Below are 23,776 nucleotides of genomic sequence, written 5' to 3' on the forward strand. Positions count from 1 at the left end.
AATTTAACAGTCCATCCCCATGTTTTAGCAGTCTACATCTCCATCTAGCCATCCCAAGATCCCATGCTCCCACAGACTCAACGCATGAGGATAGAGTGGGACAAAGAGCAAACCGTTGACCAATCCTGACAATACATAATATCGTGAGACGCCCTCTTCCCATTCCGTTCCCTCCAATACATCGCTCAGGAAATTGACAGCTATATTGACAGCTATATGTCCATACAGATATATAAGGTGGTGGCAAAGACACTTTGATATAATGGGTGCAAGTAAGAAACTGTTGGTAAAAATGTCATGTTTGAATGCCCAGCCTGCTCCATCTACAGAACAGTCCGTCAGCCCCGTCCCTTAACCAGAGGATAGGAGAGCTGATGTCACTCATTCAAAACGGACTCAGCTGTGAGAGCGCTATAGGGATAAAAACACTGCTGTCACACTGGAAGATTATCATTAACCGTCATAATACTATCATACTATTCATAACAAGTCAGAGAGAGCGAGAAGGTGAATGGCTCCATAGAGAATGAGATGCCTCAAAACAATGCGTGCAAATAAAACAAATGGGAAAAAAAATGCTTATCCATTTTTCTCCTTTTTTTTTGTTTTTCCATGAATGAACAAGGACGCAGCACTGAAACAGGCATACAGGGATGGAAGGAGAGATACAAACAGAAACAGAACAAATATGGCGGGAGAGGTGGAAGAGGGTGTGAGAGGAACAGACAGAGAAAGACAGAAAAAATAACAATAGCATCTCTAGCTTTGCTGTTTGCGTTTAAGTGCCAACATCAGGTCGTTCTTCAGAGCCTCCTGCTTCGATTTGTCAGCCAGGGTCTGAACACTCCTATCAGGGGAGAGAGGGAGGAGTGAGTGGGGCAGATTAAATATACAATAGATTACAAAAATCAACCCAACACCTACCCCCTAAGCACTTCTGTAGAATGTTTATTTTTCATCTAAGCAATATGATAAAAGTTCCACTCAGTCTTACAGATGCTAAGGTGAGGCAAGTACCATACAACTATCCAATAGTTTCAGATATACAGGAGTGTCAAGGGGAATAGGGGTCAATTTGAAACTCAGGAATAGATGTAGTAGCAGTGAGTTTGTCAGAAAGCAAATAAGGTACCAAGGTACATGCAGGTTTCATGAAGTTGAATTTAAGATTATCATTGGTATTTTTACCACCTTTTTTCGATCTTGTCTCATCGCTGCAACTCCCCAAAAGGCTCGGGAAGCGAAGGTCGAGTCATGCATCCGCCGAAACATGACCAACAAACCGCGCTTCTTAACACCCACCCGCACCAGTGTCGGAGGAAATGCATTTCACCTGACGACCGAGGTCAGCCAGCAGACCTTTTTAAAGCCACTTGGAAAGCAATTTAATACCAATTTAAGGTCTGCGTGCACCACACACCTGCTAATGTTCCTCTCCAGAAATGAGCCCATTTTGGCAAAAAGGAATATTTTTGCCAAAGGCAATAGCCTACATGGATCATATTATCAGGCAGGTGTGCTATTTGAGCAATGAGCATTCTCCTCCAGCCTAAAGGATGTAGTACCATAGTGGCTATTCTACCGATGGCTGAAACATGGTGTTGCACATCTGCATTTGTTTAGGCTACCCCAATGGGCTAATCGTTAGATTGTTTGATCTAAGTGTTCAGAATTCTGGCTTCAATACCAGCTTAGTACAATGATACTCAATACCACTTTGAAAAAGTGCCGTAAAGTCAAATATACAGCACTGTTATTGTATAAAACAGAGTCAACACTCCATTGCACTAGGTCACCAGGTGTACAGGCTTAGTGTTGTTTATCAAATTGTATAGGCTACCTTGCGCTCTCTTCTCTCTCACTGGCACATAACGCACACACAGAGGAGCACGTGGTTAGATCTCTAACATCTTGAAAGTGCACCTGGCACATGACGCACACACAGAGGAGCACGTGGTTAGATCTCTAACATCTTGAAAGTGCACCTGGCACATGACGCACACACAGAGGAGCACGTGGTTAGATCTCTAACATCTTGAAAGTGCACCTGGCACATGACGCACACACAGAGGAGCACGTGGTTAGATCTCTGACATCTTGAAAGTGCACCTGGCACATGACGCACACACAGAGGAGCACGTGGTTAGATCTCTGACATCTTGAAAGTGCACCTGGCACATGACGCACACACAGAGGAGCACGTGGTTAGATCTCTGACATCTTGAAAGTGCACCTGGCACATGACACACACACAGAGGAGCACGTGGTTAGATCTCTGACATCTTGAAAGTGCACCTGGCACATGACGCACACACAGAGGAGCACGTGGTTAGATCTCTAACATCTTGAAAGTGCACCTGGCACATGACGCACACACAGAGGAGCACGTGGTTAGATCTCTAACATCTTGAAAGTGCACCTGGCACATGACGCACACACAGAGGAGCACGTGGTTAGATCTCTAACATCTTGAAAGTGCACCTGGCACATGACGCACACACAGAGGAGCACGTGGTTAGATCTCTAACATCTTGAAAGTGCACCTGGCACATGACGCACACACAGAGGAGCACGTGGTTAGATCTCTAACATCTTGAAAGTGCACCTGGCACATGACGCACACACAGAGGAGCACGTGGTTAGATCTCTAACATCTTGAAAGTGCACCTGGCACATGACGCACACACAGAGGAGCACGTGGTTAGATCTCTGACATCTTGAAAGTGCACCTGGCACATGACGCACACACAGAGGAGCACGTGGTTAGATCTCTAACATCTTGAAAGTGCACCTGGCACATGACACACACAGAGGAGCACGTGGTTAGATCTCTAACATCTTGAAAGTGCACCTGGAGTATTATTTTATGTTCAATACCACTTTGAAAAAGTGCCTCTTCGTAGTGGCAACAATTAAGCAGTGACACAATATAAAACTGAAACACTGTAGTCATGTCCACCGCAGCTTGGAAGAACTTTGAAAACGGAATGTAATATATTTTAAGACTTAAGGCCTTTAAATCAGATAAATTGGCTACCCCAATGGGCTAATCGTTAGATTGTTTGATCTAAGTGTTCAGAATTCTGGCTTCAATACCAGCTTAGTACAATGATACTCAATACCACTTTGAAAAAGTGCCGTAAAGTCAAATATACAGCACTGTTATTGTATAAAACAGAGTCAACACTCCATTGCACTAGGTCACCAGGTGTACAGGCTTAGTGTTGTTTATCAAATTGTTGCTACCTTGCGCTCTCTTCTCTCTCACTGGCACATAACGCACACACAGAGGAGCACGTGGTTAGATCTCTAACATCTTGAAAGTGCACCTGGCACATGACGCACACACAGAGGAGCACGTGGTTAGATCTCTAACATCTTGAAAGTGCACCTGGCACATGACGCACACACAGAGGAGCACGTGGTTAGATCTCTAACATCTTGAAAGTGCACCTGGCACATGACGCACACACAGAGGAGCACGTGGTTAGATCTCTGACATCTTGAAAGCACCTGCACCTGGCACACATGACACGTGGTTAGATCTCTAACATCTTGAAAGTGCACCTGGCACATGACACACACAGAGGAGCACGTGGTTAGATCTCTAACATCTTGAAAGTGCACCTGGAGTATTATTTTATGTTCCATTTCTTTCTTCGTAGTGGCAACAATTAAGCAGTGACACAATATAAAACTGAAACACTGTAGTCATGTCCACCGCAGCTTGGAAGAACTTTGAAAACGGAATGTAATATATTTTAAGACTTAAGGCCTTTAAATCAGATACATTAATTCAAGACAATGACTTCAAGGACCCGTGGACACCCTGAAGAAAGCCTGATAAACACAGATGGAAAAACAGCAAATTAATTTTGAAACACAATAAGCGGTGAGGATTTCACACAGTCTTTCACTGTTAAGAGGTGCAATCAATGTTAAATGTTTAGACAGGTCAGTTAATCTAGGGCTCTTCCTCATGCAACTCCATGTTGGAACAGCTGCGACAAACACTCCTTGAGAAAACGTCAGGGGGTTGCAACTGTCTGAGAAACCACTCATTCACCACAAACAAAACCACACACCATGCCACTACATTACTTGCCCAATCTCTCTTTTTCTCTCACGCGCAGGCACACACACTCCAATGCCACAGACACAAACAGCGTGTTGTCCCATGCCAGATGATACCTCTGGCCCTAGTCAATGAAGATCTGGCGCTGGGTGAGGACCTGAGACAGCTCCTTCTGGAGCTGCCGGTACTTTTGGTTATCAGGCAAAGAGTCAATAGATCTAAAGCACAGTGGAGAGGGGACAGGAGGTAAAGGAGGAGAGGGACAGGCAGACAAATGAAGGACAAGGCAATATAGAGTAGAGATGGAAGGACAGCAGGAGGAGGTGGAGGAGGAGAGGAGATAGTGGGATGAAAGAGAGAACAGGAAGAAAATGGGATTGAATAGGGGAAATGGAAATAAATAAACAGGGTTGGAATTATAGAACTGAAAACCATGGGAAGCAGATAACACAAAATGGAAGAAAAAAAGAGGGAAAATCCCAGTTAACAGATACAGCCATGGGTAAAAAGGAGTACGGAGGAACTCCTGAGTGGCGCAGCGGTCTAAGGCACAGCCGGCCATGACCGGGAGACCCATAAGGCGGCACACAATTGGTTCAGCATCGTCCGGGTTAGGGGAGGGTTTGACCGGACAGTATTTACTTGTCACATCGCGCTCTAGCTACTCCTCATGGCTGGCCAGGCGCCTGAAAGCTGACCTCAGTCGCCAGCTGGCCGGTGTTTCCCCCGACACATTGGTGCGGCTGGCTCCTGGGTTAAGCGAGCAGTGTGTCGAGAAGCAGTGCGGCTTGACAGGGTCGTGTTTCGGAGGACGCATGGCTCTCGACCTTCGCCTCTCCGGAGTCCATAGGGGAGTTGCAGCAATGGGACAAGACTAACTACCAATTGGATATCATGAAATTGTGGAGAAAATGGGGTAAAAGTACATAAAAAAAAAAAAGAGTATGGGTGAAAGACGCCAAACAAAAAATGCAGTAGATGAGTTTCAAAACAACTCCTCGATGAGTTCAGATTGTGGTTCGCACCCCCATCGAAGTTGCCCAAACCTGATCAAAACTGGTGTATCATGGGTAAATTATGAGACTGACTGATCTACAAATAATATTGATTAGCTACTAAGGATACAAGGTGATTTGTAGATCAGTCAATCTCAACTCTCCTTTAAAAGGTAGATGCAATGTCGAATGCGCACACTGACTTTCTACCAATGTGACGTGTGTGTGCCCCTGCATACCTCAAGCCATTGACGATGTCCTTGGTCTTCCCAAAGTAGATCTCATTGAGAGTGGAGCGAATCTTATTCTCCATATCCTGAGGTTACAAAGTCATTCACATACAAACATTAATCTTGTGATATCAATATACTGCAGTCATTTTACTGTAACTAAACACAGTATTACTGTATACATTTAAGTATTACTTGGTTCACATGGGTTTACTCTATAATTATTTCAGCTAAGGAAACCATGTGAACCACCATGTGCGTAACTCTATATGTCAGTGAGTGAGAGTGTATAAGGGCATGCACGCATAAGGTGTAGTTCTGCCCACCTCCACCAGGCGGCCAATGTTGGCAATGTGTGGGGAGGACTCTCCAACTGTCTCGTCTTTCTCCATCTGGAAGTAAAAGATAGGGATGAGGGTATTGTAAAGTCCAGTACAGTAGTAGTGGAGATAAGAATGTTGCAAAAAGTAAACCAAGAGATATCACGAAAGCATGCGGACAACCCCCCCCACCACATAGTTGTATTTAGAATGAAAAAAAAAAAGTTATAGTTCATAAGGAAATCAGTCAATTGAAATCAAATTCAATAGGCCCTAATCTACAGATTTCACATGACTGGGAATACAGACCTGCACCTGTTGGTCGCAGATAGCTAAATTATTATTTTTTCAAAAAGTAGGGTCGTGGATCAAAAAACAGTCAGTATCTGGTGTGACCACCATTTGCCTAATGCAGCGCAGAATATCCTTCACAGAGTTGATCAGGCTGTTGATTGTGGCCTGAGGAATGTTGTTCCACTCCCCTTCAATGACTGTGCGAAGTTTCTGGATATTGGTGGGAACTGGAACACACTGTCGTACACTTTGATCCAAAGCATCCCAAACCTGTTCAATGGGTTACATGTCTGGTGAGTATGCAGGCCATGGAAGAAGAAACATTTTCAGCTTCCAGGAATTGTGGGGCCTTGCATTATGCTGAAACATGAGGTGATGGCGGCATATGAATGGAACGACAATGAGCCTCAGAATCTTGCGACGGTATCTGTACGTTCAAATTGCCATTGAAAAAATGCAATTGTGTTCGTTGTCCGTAGCTTATGCCTGCCCATACCATAAACCCACCACCATGGAGCACTCTATTCACAATGTTGACATCAGCAAACCACTCTCCCACACAACACCATATGTCCTCTGCCCGGTACAGTTGACACTGGGATTCATCCGTGAAGAGCACACTTCTCTAGAATGCCAGTGGCTATCGAAGGTAAGCATCTGCACACTGAAGTCAGTTACGAAACCAAACTGCAGTCAGGTCAAGACCCTGGTGAGGACGAAGAGCATGCAGATGAGCTTCCCTGAGACGTTTTCTGACAGTTTGTGCAGACATTTCTCAGGTGTGCAAACCCAGTTTCCTCAGCTGTCCTGGTGGCCGTGAAGAAGCCGGATGTGGAGGTCCTGAGCTGCCGTGGTTACACGTGGTCTGCGGTTGTGAAGCCAGGTGGACTTGAAAAAGGAGAAATGCTCACTAATGCACAATATTTGAGAGAAATAATATTTTTGTGCATATGGAACATTTCTGGGATCTTTGATTTCAACCCATGAAACATGAGAGCAACACTTTACATGTTGTGTTTATATTTTTGTTCAGTGTAAGTACCTGTCTTGTCAGACTGCCACCCAGGTTCATGGTTCCGGACCCGGTCTTGGTCGTCTGAAGCCACAGCATGACAGTGGAGGTGAGTTTGTAGTGAGCGGTCCGTCCGCTGGACTTCTCCTGCACCTCCACCACATGGATGGAGTCCCAGCAGCCTTTGATCTTCTTGGAGCCGTCTCCGGCCTTCTTGATGAGGATGACCCCGGCGAAGCCATGATCCAAGTCCCACAGGTATACAGAGGAAACACCGCCCTCAAAATACCTAACAAACACAGAGGGCATGGATAATAAGACTGTCATTGGTGGTTTTAACAGGTTCTCTCATTGCGTCATAGACGTGGTATATCATCTGCCATACAAAAGGTTGGAATGCTGTTTTGGCCAATCAACATTGAGGATCCCAACTTCCCATTTTATAATGTGTTAATGATATTACTATGGTAGAATGATAAGCAAACGTCTCTGTACTGGTTTGCTGGTAACACTAGTGGCCTACTGATATTAACGGGTCTCTATACTGATTTGCTGGTAACACTAATCGCCTACTGGTATTAACGGGTCTCTGTACTGGTTTGCTGGATACAGTAGTGGACTACTGTTACTCACAGGTCTCTGTACTGGTCGAAAGCGTTGTTGGCCTCAACCTCTAGTTTGCGCAGGCGGGCAGATGGCATGGCACCATCGTCGATGGGAGGCTCATACTTATTACTCCACGGGGATCTGAGAAACAAGAACACAAGAATGAGCAAGAGTAAATCCAAATCAAGGGTTGTCGCTCTGTATCATTTGTGTGCGTGGTCATATTTCCATGTTTGACAAACAAATCATTCTAAGTAATTGTTATATATGGTTCCTGATGACATTGACTTGTGGGAAAGAAAGGACGGCGGTAAAAGAGGAGCTGCAGGCTGTCAGGTCTTACCTGTAGGAGTCCCCATCTCTGTTGTAGTCACAGAGCAGGTAGTCTTTGCCCACCACTTTGTCCCGGGCGATCTTCAGAGGCTGGTCCACAGAGGAGAGCAGGTCCTCACATAGACTGGGCACCTGGACACACACACACAGAGAGAGAGAGATATCTTTCACTACATGTAACAACAACACACTTCCGATAGTATTCTACATGCTCACACAAACACACTTTCAACAAGAAACTTACCCGCAAAGCTTCTCGCAAACATTCAAATGATCTCCAAAACGTTTACTAAAATAAGTCTCTCGCTTTCAACTATATTTCCAAAAAGCTATTTTTTTAAGCATACTGTACAATTTCAAACACAAAACAGTTTATTTAAAACAGGTACCATAGTAACTTACGAACAACCGATTTCATATACAGCTAATATGATTTGAAACCTATCAATTTGTACTTGTGCATCAACCCACTAAAAGCCCATTTAAGATAAATAGAGCAATGACTCACGTGAATTTAGTCTGACTACAAGGGTGTGTGTCTAGGGTGGTGGTGCTGGGGGTAGCAGGAAGCAAATTTACTAAAAGAACGTTGTCTTTGGCAATTCAATCCACCTTTAACAGTTGCCAACTATGCTGGGCTAGACAGTAGGGGTAGAGAGAGGGCATAATGTGCGTGAGAAACAGATGAGGCGGGGAGACAAGAGAATGCCGGCATATGATATCCTTGAATCAATATGAGGGGGAAATAAGGTTAAGCTGTTTTTTTCCTCATTCCGCCTCCTTGCTAAGTGGGAAATGACAGAGGGAGGGAGAGGAGGGAAAGAATTTGAAGGGATATCAATGGGTCTCAGGGGATAAAGGGGTACAAATAACTTCTCAAAGTGACATGGACCCCCCCCCTCCTACCCACTCCTTAATCAGAACACACAGACACAATGCCTTCTCTGTTCCCTGGACACAGCCCCACACACCTGGCAACCACCAGACACACAGAGGGGGAACAGGGACAGACAGAATGGGGAGACGGGGGTCGACAGTAGAATCACAGAGGAAATAGAGTGGGTTGGGGGGACAGAAGAGTAGAGAGGGGGAAAGGGTAGTGCTAGAGGAGGACATGGGAAGTGAGCTCATTGGATTCCCAACCATCAGGAGTGAGCGTAAGGAGAGGGCGGGGGCTAAATGGGCCCATGTAGAGTGATTGACAGCTTTTCTAATGACCGCTAACAACTAGCTACATAGGAGCGGGCTGAGGCGGTCAAGGAGAGTGCTGGTGCCCAGGGGAGAGAGGTGTCAAAGGGGAGAAGGAAGGAAGAGGAGCAGACTGGGGTCTGAAGGGAAGAATGGATATGACCATAAAAAAAAGTGGAGAACGATCACTGGAGAAAGTGTGGTTTGATTTATGTCCAATTCAGGTTAATCTCTCAGGTCTGGTTGCACTATGGGAGATTTCAAGCACAGTCCGGGCTGTGTATAGGACTGTGATTGGTTGTCGTCTACCGGCAGCTCACCAAGTCGATGAGGTCACTGAGGTTCTTCTCGATCTGCTGGGGAGGCAGACGCCTCATCAGGTCCAGAGCACAATCCAGCTGCTGGTCATTCTGAAATACACAATGAGTCAGCTTTTGATACACATTCCTACACACAAAATGCATAGGCCTAGTTCTGCAAAAGAAAGTCTAAAAGCAAGTTGTACTTTACATTTTTTTGTCCATTTCACAAGAGAAAATGTGTGTTTCACTGTTCATTTTACATTGATTGGAAGCAAATTTGAACCTTGCCAAGTTCACCCCTGCACAAAAATTCTCAACCGTTTAGGCGGGTCTTGGAACATAACAGGCTAGCTGTTTTAACAGTACAGTTTCATTCATCTTCTGAGATTAAATTGACTTTTAAAAATGCTCAAATGCATCACTATCACGGTCTGAATTGAATCAACTAAAATAGATTGAATTGAACACAGAGCAAACAAAGCTCCCAGCCTCTCACACAGCTCCAGCAGACTGAGGGGGCAGCCATTGATGGATGCATGTTACCTTCTTACGGTGATAGGACAGGGGCGAGCCAAGCCAAGCCAGGCAGTGACTAGGCTATGTAGGGAACATTCAAACCCTGGCAAACATAGCCATACACTCACTTAGGCGGTAAACCGTATGTATTGAGGAGAATTTGGAAATATTTTTTCTAAACATTTTAATATTTGTAGCTACTTTTTAAGTAAATACCTGCAGTCAACGTGTGCAATATGTCAGAATATAAAGCAGATTGTGTTCTTCATTTCACCTGTCCCATTATGAAGCTTACCATACTTCCACAGAACAGTTTAGCCAGTCAACATGTTTGTAAATAGCACAACTGGAGAAAGCAGGAGCAGGTGATTCCAGCTGTGTATTGACATGGGTCTGGAAGCCACAAGTAGGCTAAATGAGCTTACAATTGAAAAGCCAGGTCTTTTTTGCAAAAACAATGCATATGGCCAGCACGGTCGCTTCAAAACAGCATCCAGGATGTCATCTAGTGTATATAAAAATCATTGGGCTGGACTCATTGGTGGGTCATAACAAGTTCACGCCCCAGGACGGTATGACGATATGAAAATCCGGATACCACTCAACTCAACACATCCTGAGATTACAAAAGTCATGGAGCTAGCTGCTTATGGTTTCAGTCACGAGACTTTATCAAAGCAAAACTAAGTGGCATGAGACAAAGTTCTGGATTTGCCCCCAAATAGCCTAGTTGTTCATGTGACAAGCCCATCTAGTAGCCAACACTAGGTCTGGGCCTAACTGCAGTTGGTCTGGACCAATGATGTATATAAACCCTGTCTGTTGATGCTATGTTTTGGCCATGGAGAGGCTTTGAAGCTACCGGTCGGCCATATTAGCACTCCTCAGAAAAGCAATCCTCCATAGGAATGAATGGAATTCTACAGTATTTCATGTTTAGCTCACATAATATAATAAAAGTATGCATTAAGGTATTAAATATAATAAACATGCCCAAAAACAAAATGTAGACATTAGTAAAGGCATTTCTATAACTTCCATTTTTTTAATTTTATGACTATGGTGGGGGAGTGGCAAGACGGCTTCAAAATAGCATCCAGTATGTAATCTAGTGTATATATAAATCATTGGCCTGGACTCATTGGTGGGTCACAACAAGTTCACGCCCCATGGCAGATTCCTTTAGGGAGCGTCTAAAACCACAACTGGGCCTTGGATAAAAACATTGGTTTTGTTTACTTGTAGGGGCAAAATAAAACACTAAAAACCTTTTGACTGGGTCAAAGATTTGTTTTTAAATTGATAGGCCTAACCATGGTAGTTGGAAGACTGGTTACCATATAAGGCAAGGCTTTTAATCATCCTGTTATTGATACAGGCCCGTCATTTTATGGTATCTGGAAAGGTCAACATTTTTTGAATGCTTGAGCGCTCATAAATGAAGACAAGTTTCCAGCAACTGAAAATGTTGCTAACCCTTAACAAAAATATGAACAATTCCCTCCACTGCCTTTTCTACTTGTTCTGCTAGAAAACTCTGCAAGTACAAACCTTTGCGAGGAAAGAAAAGACTGCTCATTTTAAAAATGACTCATTCGTGGAGAATGAGTAGCCATTAACTCAATAATCTGCTCCTACAAGCAAGGATTTTTCACTGTAATGTGAAATTGTCCAATTTGTCTCAGTTGATTGTCGATAACTAAATGGCTGGTTTAGTGATTCTGTCCTAGTCTTTTCGAACTGGCCAGAGATGTGCCCTGGGAGACCAATATTGAGATAGATCAAGGAAGAACTGCCTTATGACTAACTAGAGGTCGACCGATTAATCGGAATGGCCGATTAATTAGGGCCGATTTCAAGTTGTCATAACAATCGTAAATCTGTATTTTTGGGCGGCGTTTTTTTAAAGACCTTTATTTAGCTAGGCAAGTCAGTTAAGAACACATTCTTATTTTCAATGACGGCCTAGGAACGGTGGGTTAACTGCCTCGTTCAGGGGCAGAACGACAGATTTTCACCTTGTCAGCTCGGGGGATCCAATCTTGCAACCTTACAGTTAACTAGTCCAACGCAATAACAACCTGCCTGTCTCTCGTTGCACTCCACAAGGAGACTGCCTGTTACGCGAATGCAGTAAGCCAAGGTAAGTTGCTAGCTAGCATTAAACTTATTTTATAAAAAACAATCTTAAATCACTAGTTAACTACACATGGTTGATGATATTACTAGATGTTATCTAGCGTGTCCTGCATTGCATATAATCTGACTGAGCATACAAGCATCTAAGTATCTGACTGAGCGGTGGTAGGCAGAAGCAGGCGCGTAAACATGAATTCAAACAGCACTTTTGTGCGTTTTGCCAGCAGCTCTTCATTGTGCGTCAAGCATTGTGCCGTTTATGACTTCAAGCCTATCAACTCCCGAGATGAGGCTGGTGTAACCGAAGTGAAATGGCTAGCTAGTTAGCGCACGCTAATAGCGTTTCAAACGTCACTCGCTCTGAGCCTTCTAGTAGTTGTTCCCCTTGCTCTGCATGGGTAACGCTGCTTCGATGGTGGCTGTTGTCGTTGTGTTGCTGGTTCGAGCCCAGGGAGGAGCGAGGAGAGGGACGGAAGCTATACTGTTACACTGGCAATACTAAAGTGCCTATAAGAACATCTAATAGTCAAAGGTTGATGAAATACAAATGGTATAGAGAGAAATAGTCCTATAATTCCTACAATAACTACAACCTAAAACTTCTTACCTGGGAATATTGAAGACTCATGTTAAAAGGAACCACCAGCTTTCATATGTTCTCATGTTCTGAGCAAGGAACTGAAACATTAGCTTTCTTACATAGCACATATTGCACTTTTACTTTCTTCTCCAACACTTTGTTTTTGCATTATTTAAAACAAATTGAACATGTTTCATTATTTACTTGAAATTGATTTTATTGATGTATTATATTAAGGTAAAATAAGTGTTCATTCAGTATTGTTGTAATTGTCATTATTACAACAAAACAAGAAGAAAAAAACAGCCGATTAATCGGTATCGGCTTTTTTGGTCCTCCAATAATCGGTATTGGCGTTGAAAAATCATAATCGGTCAACCTCTAGATATAACACCTCAGGGCTCAGACTTGTCTTTTATAATACAGGCCTGTTCGACTTTGTCAGACAAGCCCATATAAATGAATGTGATTGAACTGAACTTCAGAAAGGATGAATATGGATCGAGTCATGGCATCAGTCAGTCTCTCCACAAGCTCCCTGGCTGTTCACTTACTGAGGAGATCTAGCAGGGGCCCAGAGGGGATTGTGGGTAATAGGGAGAAGCTGAGCTAGCAGACAAGGCCACATAGCAGAGCCTTCCCGGATTGTGTTCTTCTCTCACTGAACTATGCGGTGAGCAGCAGAACATTAGCGTGGAGGGCAGGCCAGCCACAACATGAAACCACTGAGAAATGTACAGGACGGAGATTTGGCAAGGAGATAAGGAGCTGCAGGCCAGAGAGGGTCCATAAAAATGTTGCGCTTCACCAATACATTTGTGAAAACAAAGTTCATCTTTGTATTACGGAAATGAATCAAAGTGCTTTGACTGATGAAGGATTATTATTTTTAATTACATTATGTTCTGGGCCGATATAGAAGAAAAAGAAACGCACACCTATTAAGACGAGGTGCTGGCTAGCGGAGTAGAAACGTGAAAATTAAAGAGAGCCGCACACTCTAGGAGCTCAGATGCAAAAATTGAATACCAACGTTTCGACAGCCAAGCTGTCTTCATGGATTATACCCTGATGAAGACAGCTTGGCTGTCGAAACGTTGGTATTACATTTTTGTATCTGAGTTCCTAGTGTTCGGCTCTCTTTTATTATGTTCTGGGCCCCCAGGCATCATGAAGCGAGCTAAACTTTCTATATAATAGCACTGATTGACCGATGACAACTTTTGCTTTAAATTGAAACTTTTCAGCAACCCCAGGCAGTGTAATCTGAGAATTTTGTGGAAGTGAAGCTCGCTGCTGTGCAACAAGAGTAACATTTCAGATACTTTTTTTTGTCTGTGAGGTGATCTATTGCCTGACGACTCATACTGAATTTAATTCCACTGCTCTATCACTAGTTATTAGGGAACTCGCATTACTTTGGTGCCAATACAATATGTATTGCAATTCTCACGATTCAATATGCATGCTACTCAATATTGTGATTTCGATATTCCAAACATATTGCTCACTATATGTCTGCTGCAGAGGGACAAGAGAGAGCCATGAGAAAACCAGTTTTGATCAGTCATGGATATAAAAGTGAGGTAAACAAATTGGCTCCCTATTTAAAAAGAATATGGAGAACAAGCTAGGAGGGAAAAATACTGTTTTGGTGCAGGTACAGCCAACTAGCGCAAAAATAATATTGCGATATTGTTAAAACGATATAGTCAAAAATAATATCCCGATATGTAACTGTATCAACCCCCCGACTAGCTACATACATTCAGTCTGAGCCTGATGTCAAAGTGAGGGGCGTTGTACAAAACACCCACCAGAATGGTTTGAATGTGTTCACATTTGATAAGCTGTCAGGAAGGAGAGAAAATCCTGACTCGTTGTGGAGACAATATGTTCGTGGGCATGGCGTTTGGTCGCAGCGTTGTGGATGGGTAACCAGGCAAGATGATCTCTGCTGTATTGAAGTTATACTGTAAAATACTTCCATTTCAGTCAAAACAAATGTGATCATCTACCTGGAAAGTCAAGTCCATGAATATTCCTTGATTCCCACCTAATATTGTTGTGCATGTATGAACTCAACCGAGGAATGCAGGTATCTGAAGCAAGTCAAGTCGCACTCATCAAATCTGCACTAATGCAGTTCCGACTATAGTCATATTATAATGAAAGTCAAGAAATCTAGTAAGTACTGAAAAATACTATCTAGCGCAGGGAACACATTCTTGAAAGATGTAAAGATTAGGCAATATCTCAGTTTGTCTGTAGAGACCACCAATCTAAAGTCTCCTACTGTCATTCTCATAAACAAAACACACCAACTGACAGATTCCAATATACAATACAGATAAATTCGATAAAATACCAACTCAATGTCTTTGAATCAATACCAAGTCATCAGATGAAACCAAGGTAGAGACTACAAGCCAGATAAGAGCAGCTGGCTATATCACACACCCAAAATCATTCTTTCCCTAAACAAACTTCAGTCTGCTTTCTCCCGAACACAGCCAAGGTTTTCAGATCATGTACTGCATGCCCTCTCTCACACTTTTGGTTTCTATCTAGGTTGTTCTGGGCAGATGAAATAGTCTTGTTCAGCCGACACCTGCGCTCCCTGACACTGTGTTTACCAACGGCCCGGTCTTGTGTAAACACTGGACCAATTGCCACAGGGTTCCAGAGGCGGCGGTGAGGCTGGACCAACAGGATGGATGAGGTGAAGTCAGGGGGTGGCTGGGGAGACAAGCCATCTGCTCTCCACTATAGGAATATTGTATCAGACATTCATTCCAAGTGTGAGACATTCATAAAAGGGGGACTATTGAGTCCAGTGGAGTTGGAGGTGAAGAACAGTGTGAATGTTGCTAGTTGACAGGGCAGCCACACATCACTTCAAATGTTTAAATCCATTAGGTATTTAAAAATATTTTTGCTATATTGGAAAATAGACATAAAAGTGACAACGGTGGTTGAATTTCCTTCTTCAGGTGCACCACAATAAGCTTAAAATTCAAGGATGTTTGATGTGTGAATATTCTTTCCTATTAGTATTTAAAAGTGAGTTACATTATTGCGCAAAACGGTGGATAAGTGGTGTAAAACGTGTTATACAAAGTTACACTGACAGTGGTGTCAACAAAAGTCACTTAACACGTAAATCACATTGTTGAGGCCAAGTAAAAGTTAGGAATTGTGGTTTACGTGTCACCTCCAATCCATGCGAGAGAATGGGCGGAGCAGGCCGATTTTAGCGACAGGCAACCCGGCGCTTGTACTATTTTAACCATGGGGTGTGTGTCTGGAAGAGGAGGGGGTGGCGAGAGCGAGACCCTAGTCTCTAATCCCTGAACTAGTTTCTCAATCCAAAACATCCTGCAACTTCAACTAATTGGCTAGTTAACAATGAAATTCGGACTAGCAATCATAGGTTGTTTAGTTAACTGTGAGTAGCGTATATACATGTCTATGCCATTTTCGAAACGCAACACAGCACTTCCTATAAAAGGACAGCTAGCTACTGTAGCTGGCTAATATCCCTTAGTAGCCCCACCAAAATCTACCCATCCCCATTCCTCCAGCTCGTCTCCGCGGCCTTACCATGTCTGCGGCGCTCGGTGACGATCTCGGAGGGCAAATATGTTTTCGCCGATGGCTTTACACGTTCGTTGTACTGTGCTTGCACGACTTGTTCGTCTATGCTATTGTTGTTTTTACCCCCACCAGATAGATGTTGTTTCGCCTCCCTCACTGAACCCAGCCTTGTCAGCGAATTCACTTCCTCAACCGGGGTACAGGAAGGAAGGGGGACGGAGAAAACAAGCGGCGATTGCATATCCGGGTCACGCTACTCGGTCTCTGAAGCAGCCAATCGGAGAGGAGTAAGTAAGGTATTGCCAAGTATGGAAAGAGGAGAGGAGTGGTGAGTGGTAAAAAGTAGGCTATAATACAGAACGAACAGAGAGGGCGATAGAGGGAAGGTATGATAACGGGGCTGCTACACTGAACACTTTTACTCATGCTTGTCATAATAATACTCTGATCTACAAGATTAATATTTTATTATTTGTAAGAAGGGTACAAGATCCTGATGTAGTCTGTATGTGACCACACCAGGACTAAGTGGTCTAACGAATAAACCTAGGACTGACTCAACCTGGTAATACTGGTCAACCAATCCGGCAAAAGATCTTTGACACATTACATAGCAGAAATATATCACAGCTAGGCTATTGCAATTGTTGGTATCAACATCATTTAAACTACCATGCATGTATGTGCCACTTGTGAATTATAATATGGGAAATAGGCTTAGTGCTTGTCTGAGATTGATGATAATAAATAGGTGATTTTACAGTAGTTCAGTCTTTTCGCTCAGACATTGACCCAATATCAATTGTTGTCATGCCTCTGAACTCCTCATAGTTTGGTCATAATACAACTTCCCTCAACAAAGTACTCTTAGATATACTGTAGTCTACCAGGCTCTCCAACCCTGTTCCTGGAGATTTAACATCCTGTAGGTTTTCGCGCCAACCCCAATATAGCGCACCTGATTCTAATAATTAGTTGGTTGATAAACTGAATCAGGTTAGTTAGAACTGAGGTTGGAGCAAAAACCAACAGGGGGATAGCTCTCCAGGAACAGAGTTGGAGAGGCCTGCATAGTGCATCTCTCTAACCCACTGGCACCTCTTCTGCCCATGATTGATAAGGGGATTTTTTTTGCGGTAGACCTACATATGGAACTGATATCTGCTGCAAATAGATGCTTTTTGTTCACCTATTGCACTTATCCACATGTTTGTGTCCACTGATTAAGCAAAGGTTGCAGGTAAAGATTCTGCTTGTTTGCTTTACTGATTTCATTGCAAGCATACACAACCAACAACTTATGCAATGGAGTGATACATGACCATTGACCGCTGGATATCCTAATGATCATGGTTTGAGACTTAGCTAATACAAAAAAAACTGTAATAATAGCCATTTGGATGATTTAATTTCTGAATGCTTCATCCAAGCTGATGCAAATCAGTATGTGAAAGCAGTGATTTACATTGTGGATGTGTGACAATGTCATACATTGCATTTCATATTTATTTCAGTGGCACAACCTACTTCACTACAGTTTCTAACATTGCAATGTTGTCGAAATGTTGCAGAAATTAAATAGTCATATAGAGCAAATCTTGTCATCACATGCATCCATGTAAAACACATATCTGCAACATTGTTGACGTAGGTGATCACATGACCTCAATCTCGCGATTTATGAAGATGTGAGGAGTCAGAAGCTGAAAACATGGCAAATGAACACGGACAGAAGTGGGACCGATGCTTAGCTGATAGCGCTGTGAAGATAGGTAAATATTGATATGCATTTACTAAGAAATTGATTCAAACAAGAGTACAACCTAAAAATGCGCAGTGTAAGCCGGGGACCAGGTGCATGAGCTTAGCAAGGCCACCTGTCTACGTGTAGTGTGGGCCATAACTTACCCGATGAGGTCCATTAACATAGGGTTTTTTTCCCCTATTTTTGGTATGGTTTGTTGTAATTATATTTCAGGCAATTGTGTCGAAGAAACGGACCAAAACATGTGCGCTGCTCATGTCCTATATGTTTGAATTATTCTGCGACCAGTCCAGGAAACACATTGTGCTCTTCACGCCGTCAGTTACGGGTTTGAGTTAACTTTTCAGTGACAGTAACTAGTCCTATAACATGCTGTAAAATGTTGCTTACATTGCATTGATATAAAATCAAAGAAATACTGAAACTGGCATGACAGTCCTCTAGGGTAATATGATTAACTGCACCAATAAACTATCCCGTAACGATGCACATGAAATGCATACTCAAAGCATAGGACTGCATTACACATTGTGACATGACATAACTACATAAAGCATCAGTGACATTTGTTAGGTTTAGAATTTCTGCACGTGACATTAACTTGAAACATGCATGATTTAAAATGTTCTATCAACACATGTTTAAAAGTGTTTCATCACCTCCACGATCCAGCAACTGTAATAGTAAAGTAGCTTTATGATTAAGTAGATTAGGGAAAGACAGTATAGTGCAACTGGGCAAAACTGTCTTTGCTGACGTTTCTGTAAAGTGTTGTAACAATTTCCATTAAAAGTAAGTTAAGGAAGCATACATTACACATCATATAAATATATTTAAATGGGCTTGATAAGGTGATCAAGAGGCAAAATAAATGCACACCAATTTAGGTGAGGTGCTGGCTAGCGGAGTAGAACACTTGAAAAATGTAAAGGAGATTCCCACATTCTAGGACCTCAGATGCAATAATTTAATAACCTAATTACCAAAGTTTTGACAGACGAGCTGTCTTCATCAGGGTACAGGGTCACTTGTTTTATATAGTGTCAAAGGACACACACGTGTCTGTAATCATGGCTGGGTGTGGCCTGATATCATTGGTTAATTCTCAGATTTTTTTAAATTTATTTCACCTTTATTTAACCAAGTAAGTTAGTTCAGAACAAGTTCTCATTTATAACTGCAACCTGGCCTAGCTAAAGCAAAGCAGTGCGACACAAACAACAACAGCGTTACACATGGAATAAACAAGCATACAGTCAATAACACAATAGAAAAAAAGAAAGTCTATATACAGTGTGTGCAAATGGCGTGAGGAGGTAGGCAATAAATAGGCCATAGTAGCGAAGTATTTACAATTTAGCAGATTAACACTGGAGTGATAGATGAGCAGATGATGATGTGCAAGTAGAGATACTGGTGTGCAAAAGAGCAGAAAAGTTAATGAAAACAATATGGGGATGAGGTAGGTAGATTGGGTGGGCTATTTACAGATGGACTATGTACAGCTGCAGCGATCGGTTAGCTGCTCAGATAGCTGATGTTTAAAGTTAGTGAGGGAAATATAAGTCTCCAGCTTCAGAGATTTTTGCAATTTGTTCCAGTCACTGGCAGCAGAGAACTGGAAGGAAAGGTGGCCAAAGGAGGTGTTGGCTTTGGGGTTGACCAGTGAGATATACCTGCTGGAGTGCGTGCTACGGGTGGGTGTTATTGTGACCAGTGAGCTGAGATAAGGCAGAGCTTTACCTAGCATAGACTTGTGGATGACCTGGAGCCAGTGGGTGTGGCGATGAATGTGTGGCTAGGGCATACAGGTCGCAGTGGTGGGTGGTGTAAGGGGCTTTGGTAACAAAACGGATGGCACTGTGATAGACTGCATCCAGTTTGCATAGTAGAGTATTGGAAGCTATTTTGTAGATGACATCGCCGAAGTCGCGGATAGGATAGTAAGTTTTACTAGGGTAAGTTTGGCGGCGTGAGTGAAGGAGGCTTTGTTATATAAAAATAACATACCAAAAACATGAATGGATAGCATATGATCATAGATACAATTTGGGTACACAGGCCTACAAACATTTTCAATAGCAAAATCACAAGAATGTCTTCAGATCAAAGTCTACGTTGAGACCGAAGGGAGCACGGGTCTTTAAATTAAAGATCCAGGCAGCTTCTCATTTAACAATAAATTGTTGAGTTCACATCCTCTCCTAGGGAGGGTGACATGTTTGATGCCGATATAATGTAGGGACGAAATCGAGTGGTTCGCTTCCAAAAAGTGGGTTGAGTTTTTGCACCTAATGGTGCTAATATGCTCTGAGATTCGTACTTTTAATTTGCCCTTTGTTTTACCCACGTAATTTTTACCGCAAGGACAAGTTATAAGATAAATAACTGCCTTAGTGGAGCATGTGATAACACCTTTGATTGGGATCTGTATCCCTGTTTGGAGGTGTTTGAAGGATCTACATTTATAAGTGCCATTGCATTGGTAAATCAGAGTTTTTACCAATTGATCTCTGAGACAACATAAAGGTGATCACACAATGTCAACAATGCAGTGTGAAGGTGGTGTCTAATATCCATAATAAAGGAATATTGTCTAAGAACATGACACACAACATTCTGATCTGGAACCAATGATATTCCTGCACCCTTACAAATATTTGGGGAAATTGTCTATGTAAGTAGTTTTGCTTAAAGAGATTTGATGATCATTTCTTACAGAGGTATTTGATTTTGGAATGTTTGCTAGCTTTGGAGCAACTAGCCATGAGGACTGCCAAACGTAATATTTTCCTTGTTTTTAGATTTACTGTATTCCCCGAAAAGGTATGTGGGTTGACAACAGCTGGGTTTACAATAATCTACACTTACGGTGTAAAGAGGCCAAAGGTTGTGAAATCACGTTGCCCCCAGCAGGGAGCCTGTAATAGCCAGCCTATCAGGACAGACAGGAAAGCTGCTGCACAGTAAGAGGGGAACAACAGAAGAGAAGAATGATGGATACACAGTCAAGAGAGAAAGGGGGAGGAGGAAGGAAAGGTAAAGATATCAGAGGAACAGAGGGAGTCAAGCTGTGGTTGTATAGAGGTTCATAATAGTAAATCTGTTGCAGATCTGGCCTCATATTTGGCCAGCTCCACTGCTTTTCGGCAACAATCAGAGGGAGAGGGAGAGGGAGGAGGAGACATGGAAAGGAAATGAGAGAGAGAGTGGGGCTAAAGAGACAGAAGTTGTCTGTAAATCTAAAAGGCCAATTGCTGTCAAAAGTTTATTTTTTTGTAAGTTTTTAAAAAATATATATATTTCCACACTTTTGGACTAATACTGTGAAATTGTGAAGATAATAGTTCCCTTTTTAGTGTAAGAGCTGTTTGAAAATTTCAAACCCTGTTTTGGTTGGATAGAGTTTTTGCCAGCCTGGTGACATCACCAGGCGGTAAAGTAGTTTAATAGACCAATAAGAACGTTCCAAACCTCTCTGCCAATAACCACTCATTTCCAGTTTCCCCCTCCCCAGACAGTTCAAGCAACAATCACAGTAATGTACTTAATTGTTACCCAGAACTGATTTGATATTGTGGGTTAAAAAAACTGCTGCATTGGATCTCTTTATTTTATTTTATTTTTTAAAAGTTCAGACTGGAAAGTGTGGGGTGGGGGGGGCAGGAAGAGGTTGTAGATGAGCATGATGTGTCTGTCTATCAGCAGCAATAAACATGTCTCGGATGTTGTCCCTTTGTTTTTGTGGTCTTGTTTGACATTTGTAAGTTGTGTAATTGAGACGGAGGGAGCAGTGTCTGAGTGCTTTGGCAGCTGCGTATCGGTCATGCTGCATAGCTCTCTGAATCCAATTAAGAAGTGGAGGGGCCCAAACTGTTGTTTTTATTTATTTCTGCGCTGGCTTGCCCTTGGAGCTGGGTGGGGCGCTGCACACAGCGAGGTGAAGCTAAGCTCACAAACACATTCTATCTCCTCAAATGCCCCCTCGGGTCCACACTTACACTCTATCATTGTGTCTTATTTGTGTCTTGTCTGTCCATCTCCCTGCCATGAAGATCACCTCACCTGGACCCTCTGCTTGACCTGACTGGACTCTCATTCTCCCTAACTTAAACATCACAGATCTCTAGATCACACTGCTAGCCCTCTATCTCACTTATCCCCGCCTCTCATCTCTCCTCCCCCTTTGTGTCTTTCCTTTACAGCACTAGCTCCTCCTACCCCTTGACATCTCTCTCACTCAATTACATTTATTTTGCTCTCGTTTGCTCATTATTTTTATTTTTTTGTCTTAAGTTTACTTTCGCATGCTTTTCTTCATATTCCCCCTCTGCTTCTCTCTCTAATGAACTATGTCTGGCTGACAGGTGCTGTTTACCAGCTCTGGGGTCAGCGGTCATGTTGCCCCTCACCTCACCTCATTAGAGCAGACTAACTTCCAAGCACACCAGGGAATTCCGTACCTGTGTGTATGTGTGCATTACCCCAATACTTAATCATAGGGTGTGCTGCAGACTTGTTTTTTTGTTTCTATTCCTCTGTGGAGAGGTTTATGCACCTCCTTTCACCCCCTTTCTTTCTTTTCTTTCTTTCTCTCTCTCGCTGTCTCTCTCTAGCGACCGGCCTTGGCGTGGGGATTGTGTTCTCAGTCCTCTTCTTCAAACGTGAGTATTGCCTCAGACAGCAGAGAACAGTAATTGTAATAATAACGCTGTCCATGTGTTGATCTTTGTGGGAGTTATGGTTTGTTTCATATAAGTGAATTGTCTGTCTCATCTCTAGGGCGCACTTGGCCGGTGGCATTTGGTTCAGGTGTGGGGCTGGGCATGGGCTACTCCAACTGCCAGCAGGACTTCAGGTCACCTTACCAGCTCCATGGTCACAGGGTAAAGGTGAGAAAATCACACACGTCATGACCAAGGTCGTTGCCATTAAGGTTGAAACACAGTATTCCATCTTTTTTTCCCTCAACAATAATTGCACATAATAAAATGACTGTTCTATTTAATCTCTTTCAGGAACCGTAGAAGACTGATGAGAGTTGGCTGATGTAGAAGTTGTCTCGTCCTCTTTATTTTTCTGCTTGTTTTTATTTTATTTTGCTGCTTGTCTCTCTGCCACCCAATGTAATTACTGTGTGAGTCTCACAGGGCAGTCGTGTATTTGTGTGTGTATATAAGTAATGAATCATTTGACAGAATATTATTCCTGATCTACTTCTGTCTTGTATCTGTGTGAATAAAGTTTGAATGCTAACAAAGAACATGTCTATTTTTAAATGAGTTTGGCAAGCTTTGTGTGTTAGAGAGCAGGAGGGAAAAGAAGAATGACAGTATTTTGTGTGTGAACGAGTAGGAGAGTTAAACTCCTGCTGTCCTGCTGCAGCCCTCAAGGAAAGAAGGGGAGCAGGGAAAAATGAGAGCTAAAGAATATGAAGCCATGGATAAAATCTGGATGATGGAGAGGGAGGGTGTGGAACAAAGATATTCCTAAATGTACAGAGAGAGGTTAGATAAATGTTTAGTGAGAGGGCTGTATACTACAGGTAAAGATGGGCTCAGGTGGTAAATGCAAAGTGTGGGGGAAACTATCTGCTGTGTATTACTACCATCTACCAATACGACACTGTATATTGCTACCTATCACTAAGATGAATCATTTAAGCAGAGGAACTGTAGGGCATGTTACATGTTGCGCTGGTAAGAAGGATTGCACTACTTTGTTCCAGGTACAGCTACACCATGAAGACTGTCTTCATCTGGGAGTGTTTAGGAGCAGGACAATGGCAGAGTACCTGTGTTTGTGCTTGTATGTTGGAAGTGTT

The 23,776-nt window shown here is 42.8% G+C and overlaps 2 protein-coding genes across 3 annotated transcripts; one reads left to right on the forward strand and one right to left on the reverse strand.

The window, feature by feature from the left end:
* Positions 1–568: 568 nt before the first annotated feature.
* On the reverse strand, positions 569–16,334 carry capzb (capping actin protein of muscle Z-line subunit beta). Of its 2 annotated transcripts, XM_029683363.2 has the most exons (9): positions 16,194–16,283; positions 9,374–9,463; positions 7,876–7,997; positions 7,560–7,673; positions 6,957–7,215; positions 5,627–5,692; positions 5,310–5,386; positions 4,192–4,293; positions 759–847 (listed from the first exon to the last, which is right to left on the reverse strand). In XM_029683363.2, the coding sequence occupies exons 1-8, from the start codon at positions 16,194–16,196 to the stop codon at positions 4,200–4,202; spliced, it is 825 nt and encodes a 274-aa protein (XP_029539223.1). In that variant the 5' UTR covers positions 16,197–16,283; the 3' UTR covers positions 759–847; positions 4,192–4,199. The 2 variants fall into 2 exon arrangements, with proteins under 2 accessions (XP_029539224.1, XP_029539223.1); XM_029683364.2 differs by lacking the exon at positions 4,192–4,293 and having other exon boundaries at positions 569–847; positions 16,194–16,334.
* A 1,514-nt stretch (positions 16,335–17,848) lies between these two features.
* LOC115143721 (MICOS complex subunit MIC10-like) lies at positions 17,849–23,215 on the forward strand. The gene is made up of 4 exons (XM_029684195.2): positions 17,849–17,959; positions 22,569–22,616; positions 22,735–22,844; positions 22,971–23,215. Exons 1-4 carry the CDS (start codon positions 17,899–17,901, stop codon positions 22,977–22,979), a joined length of 228 nt encoding a protein of 75 aa, XP_029540055.1. The 5' UTR covers positions 17,849–17,898; the 3' UTR covers positions 22,980–23,215.
* The last annotated feature ends 561 nt before the right edge of the window (positions 23,216–23,776 follow it).

The sequence above is a fragment of the Oncorhynchus nerka genome, linkage group LG15 (assembly GCF_034236695.1).
Source record: "Oncorhynchus nerka isolate Pitt River linkage group LG15, Oner_Uvic_2.0, whole genome shotgun sequence".
NCBI lineage: Eukaryota > Metazoa > Chordata > Actinopteri > Salmoniformes > Salmonidae > Oncorhynchus > Oncorhynchus nerka.

Bases quoted from the DNA above. Each gene is read 5' to 3' on its own strand.
- capzb (XM_029683363.2), bottom strand. The intron at 7,216-7,559 runs GTGAGTAACAGT...TGTGTTTGTTAG, and splicing joins TTCGACCAGTACAGAGACCT to GTATTTTGAGGGCGGTGTTT. The intron at 4,294-5,309 runs GTATGCAGGGGC...ACTGTGCTTTAG, and splicing joins GACATCGTCAATGGCTTGAG to ATCTATTGACTCTTTGCCTG.
- LOC115143721 (XM_029684195.2), top strand. From the start codon at position 17,899: ATGGCAAATGAACACGGACAGAAGTGGGACCGATGCTTAGCTGATAGC. The intron at 17,960-22,568 runs GTAAATATTGAT...GTCTCTCTCTAG, and splicing joins TGATAGCGCTGTGAAGATAG to CGACCGGCCTTGGCGTGGGG. The intron at 22,617-22,734 runs GTGAGTATTGCC...TCTCATCTCTAG, and splicing joins CTCAGTCCTCTTCTTCAAAC to GGCGCACTTGGCCGGTGGCA.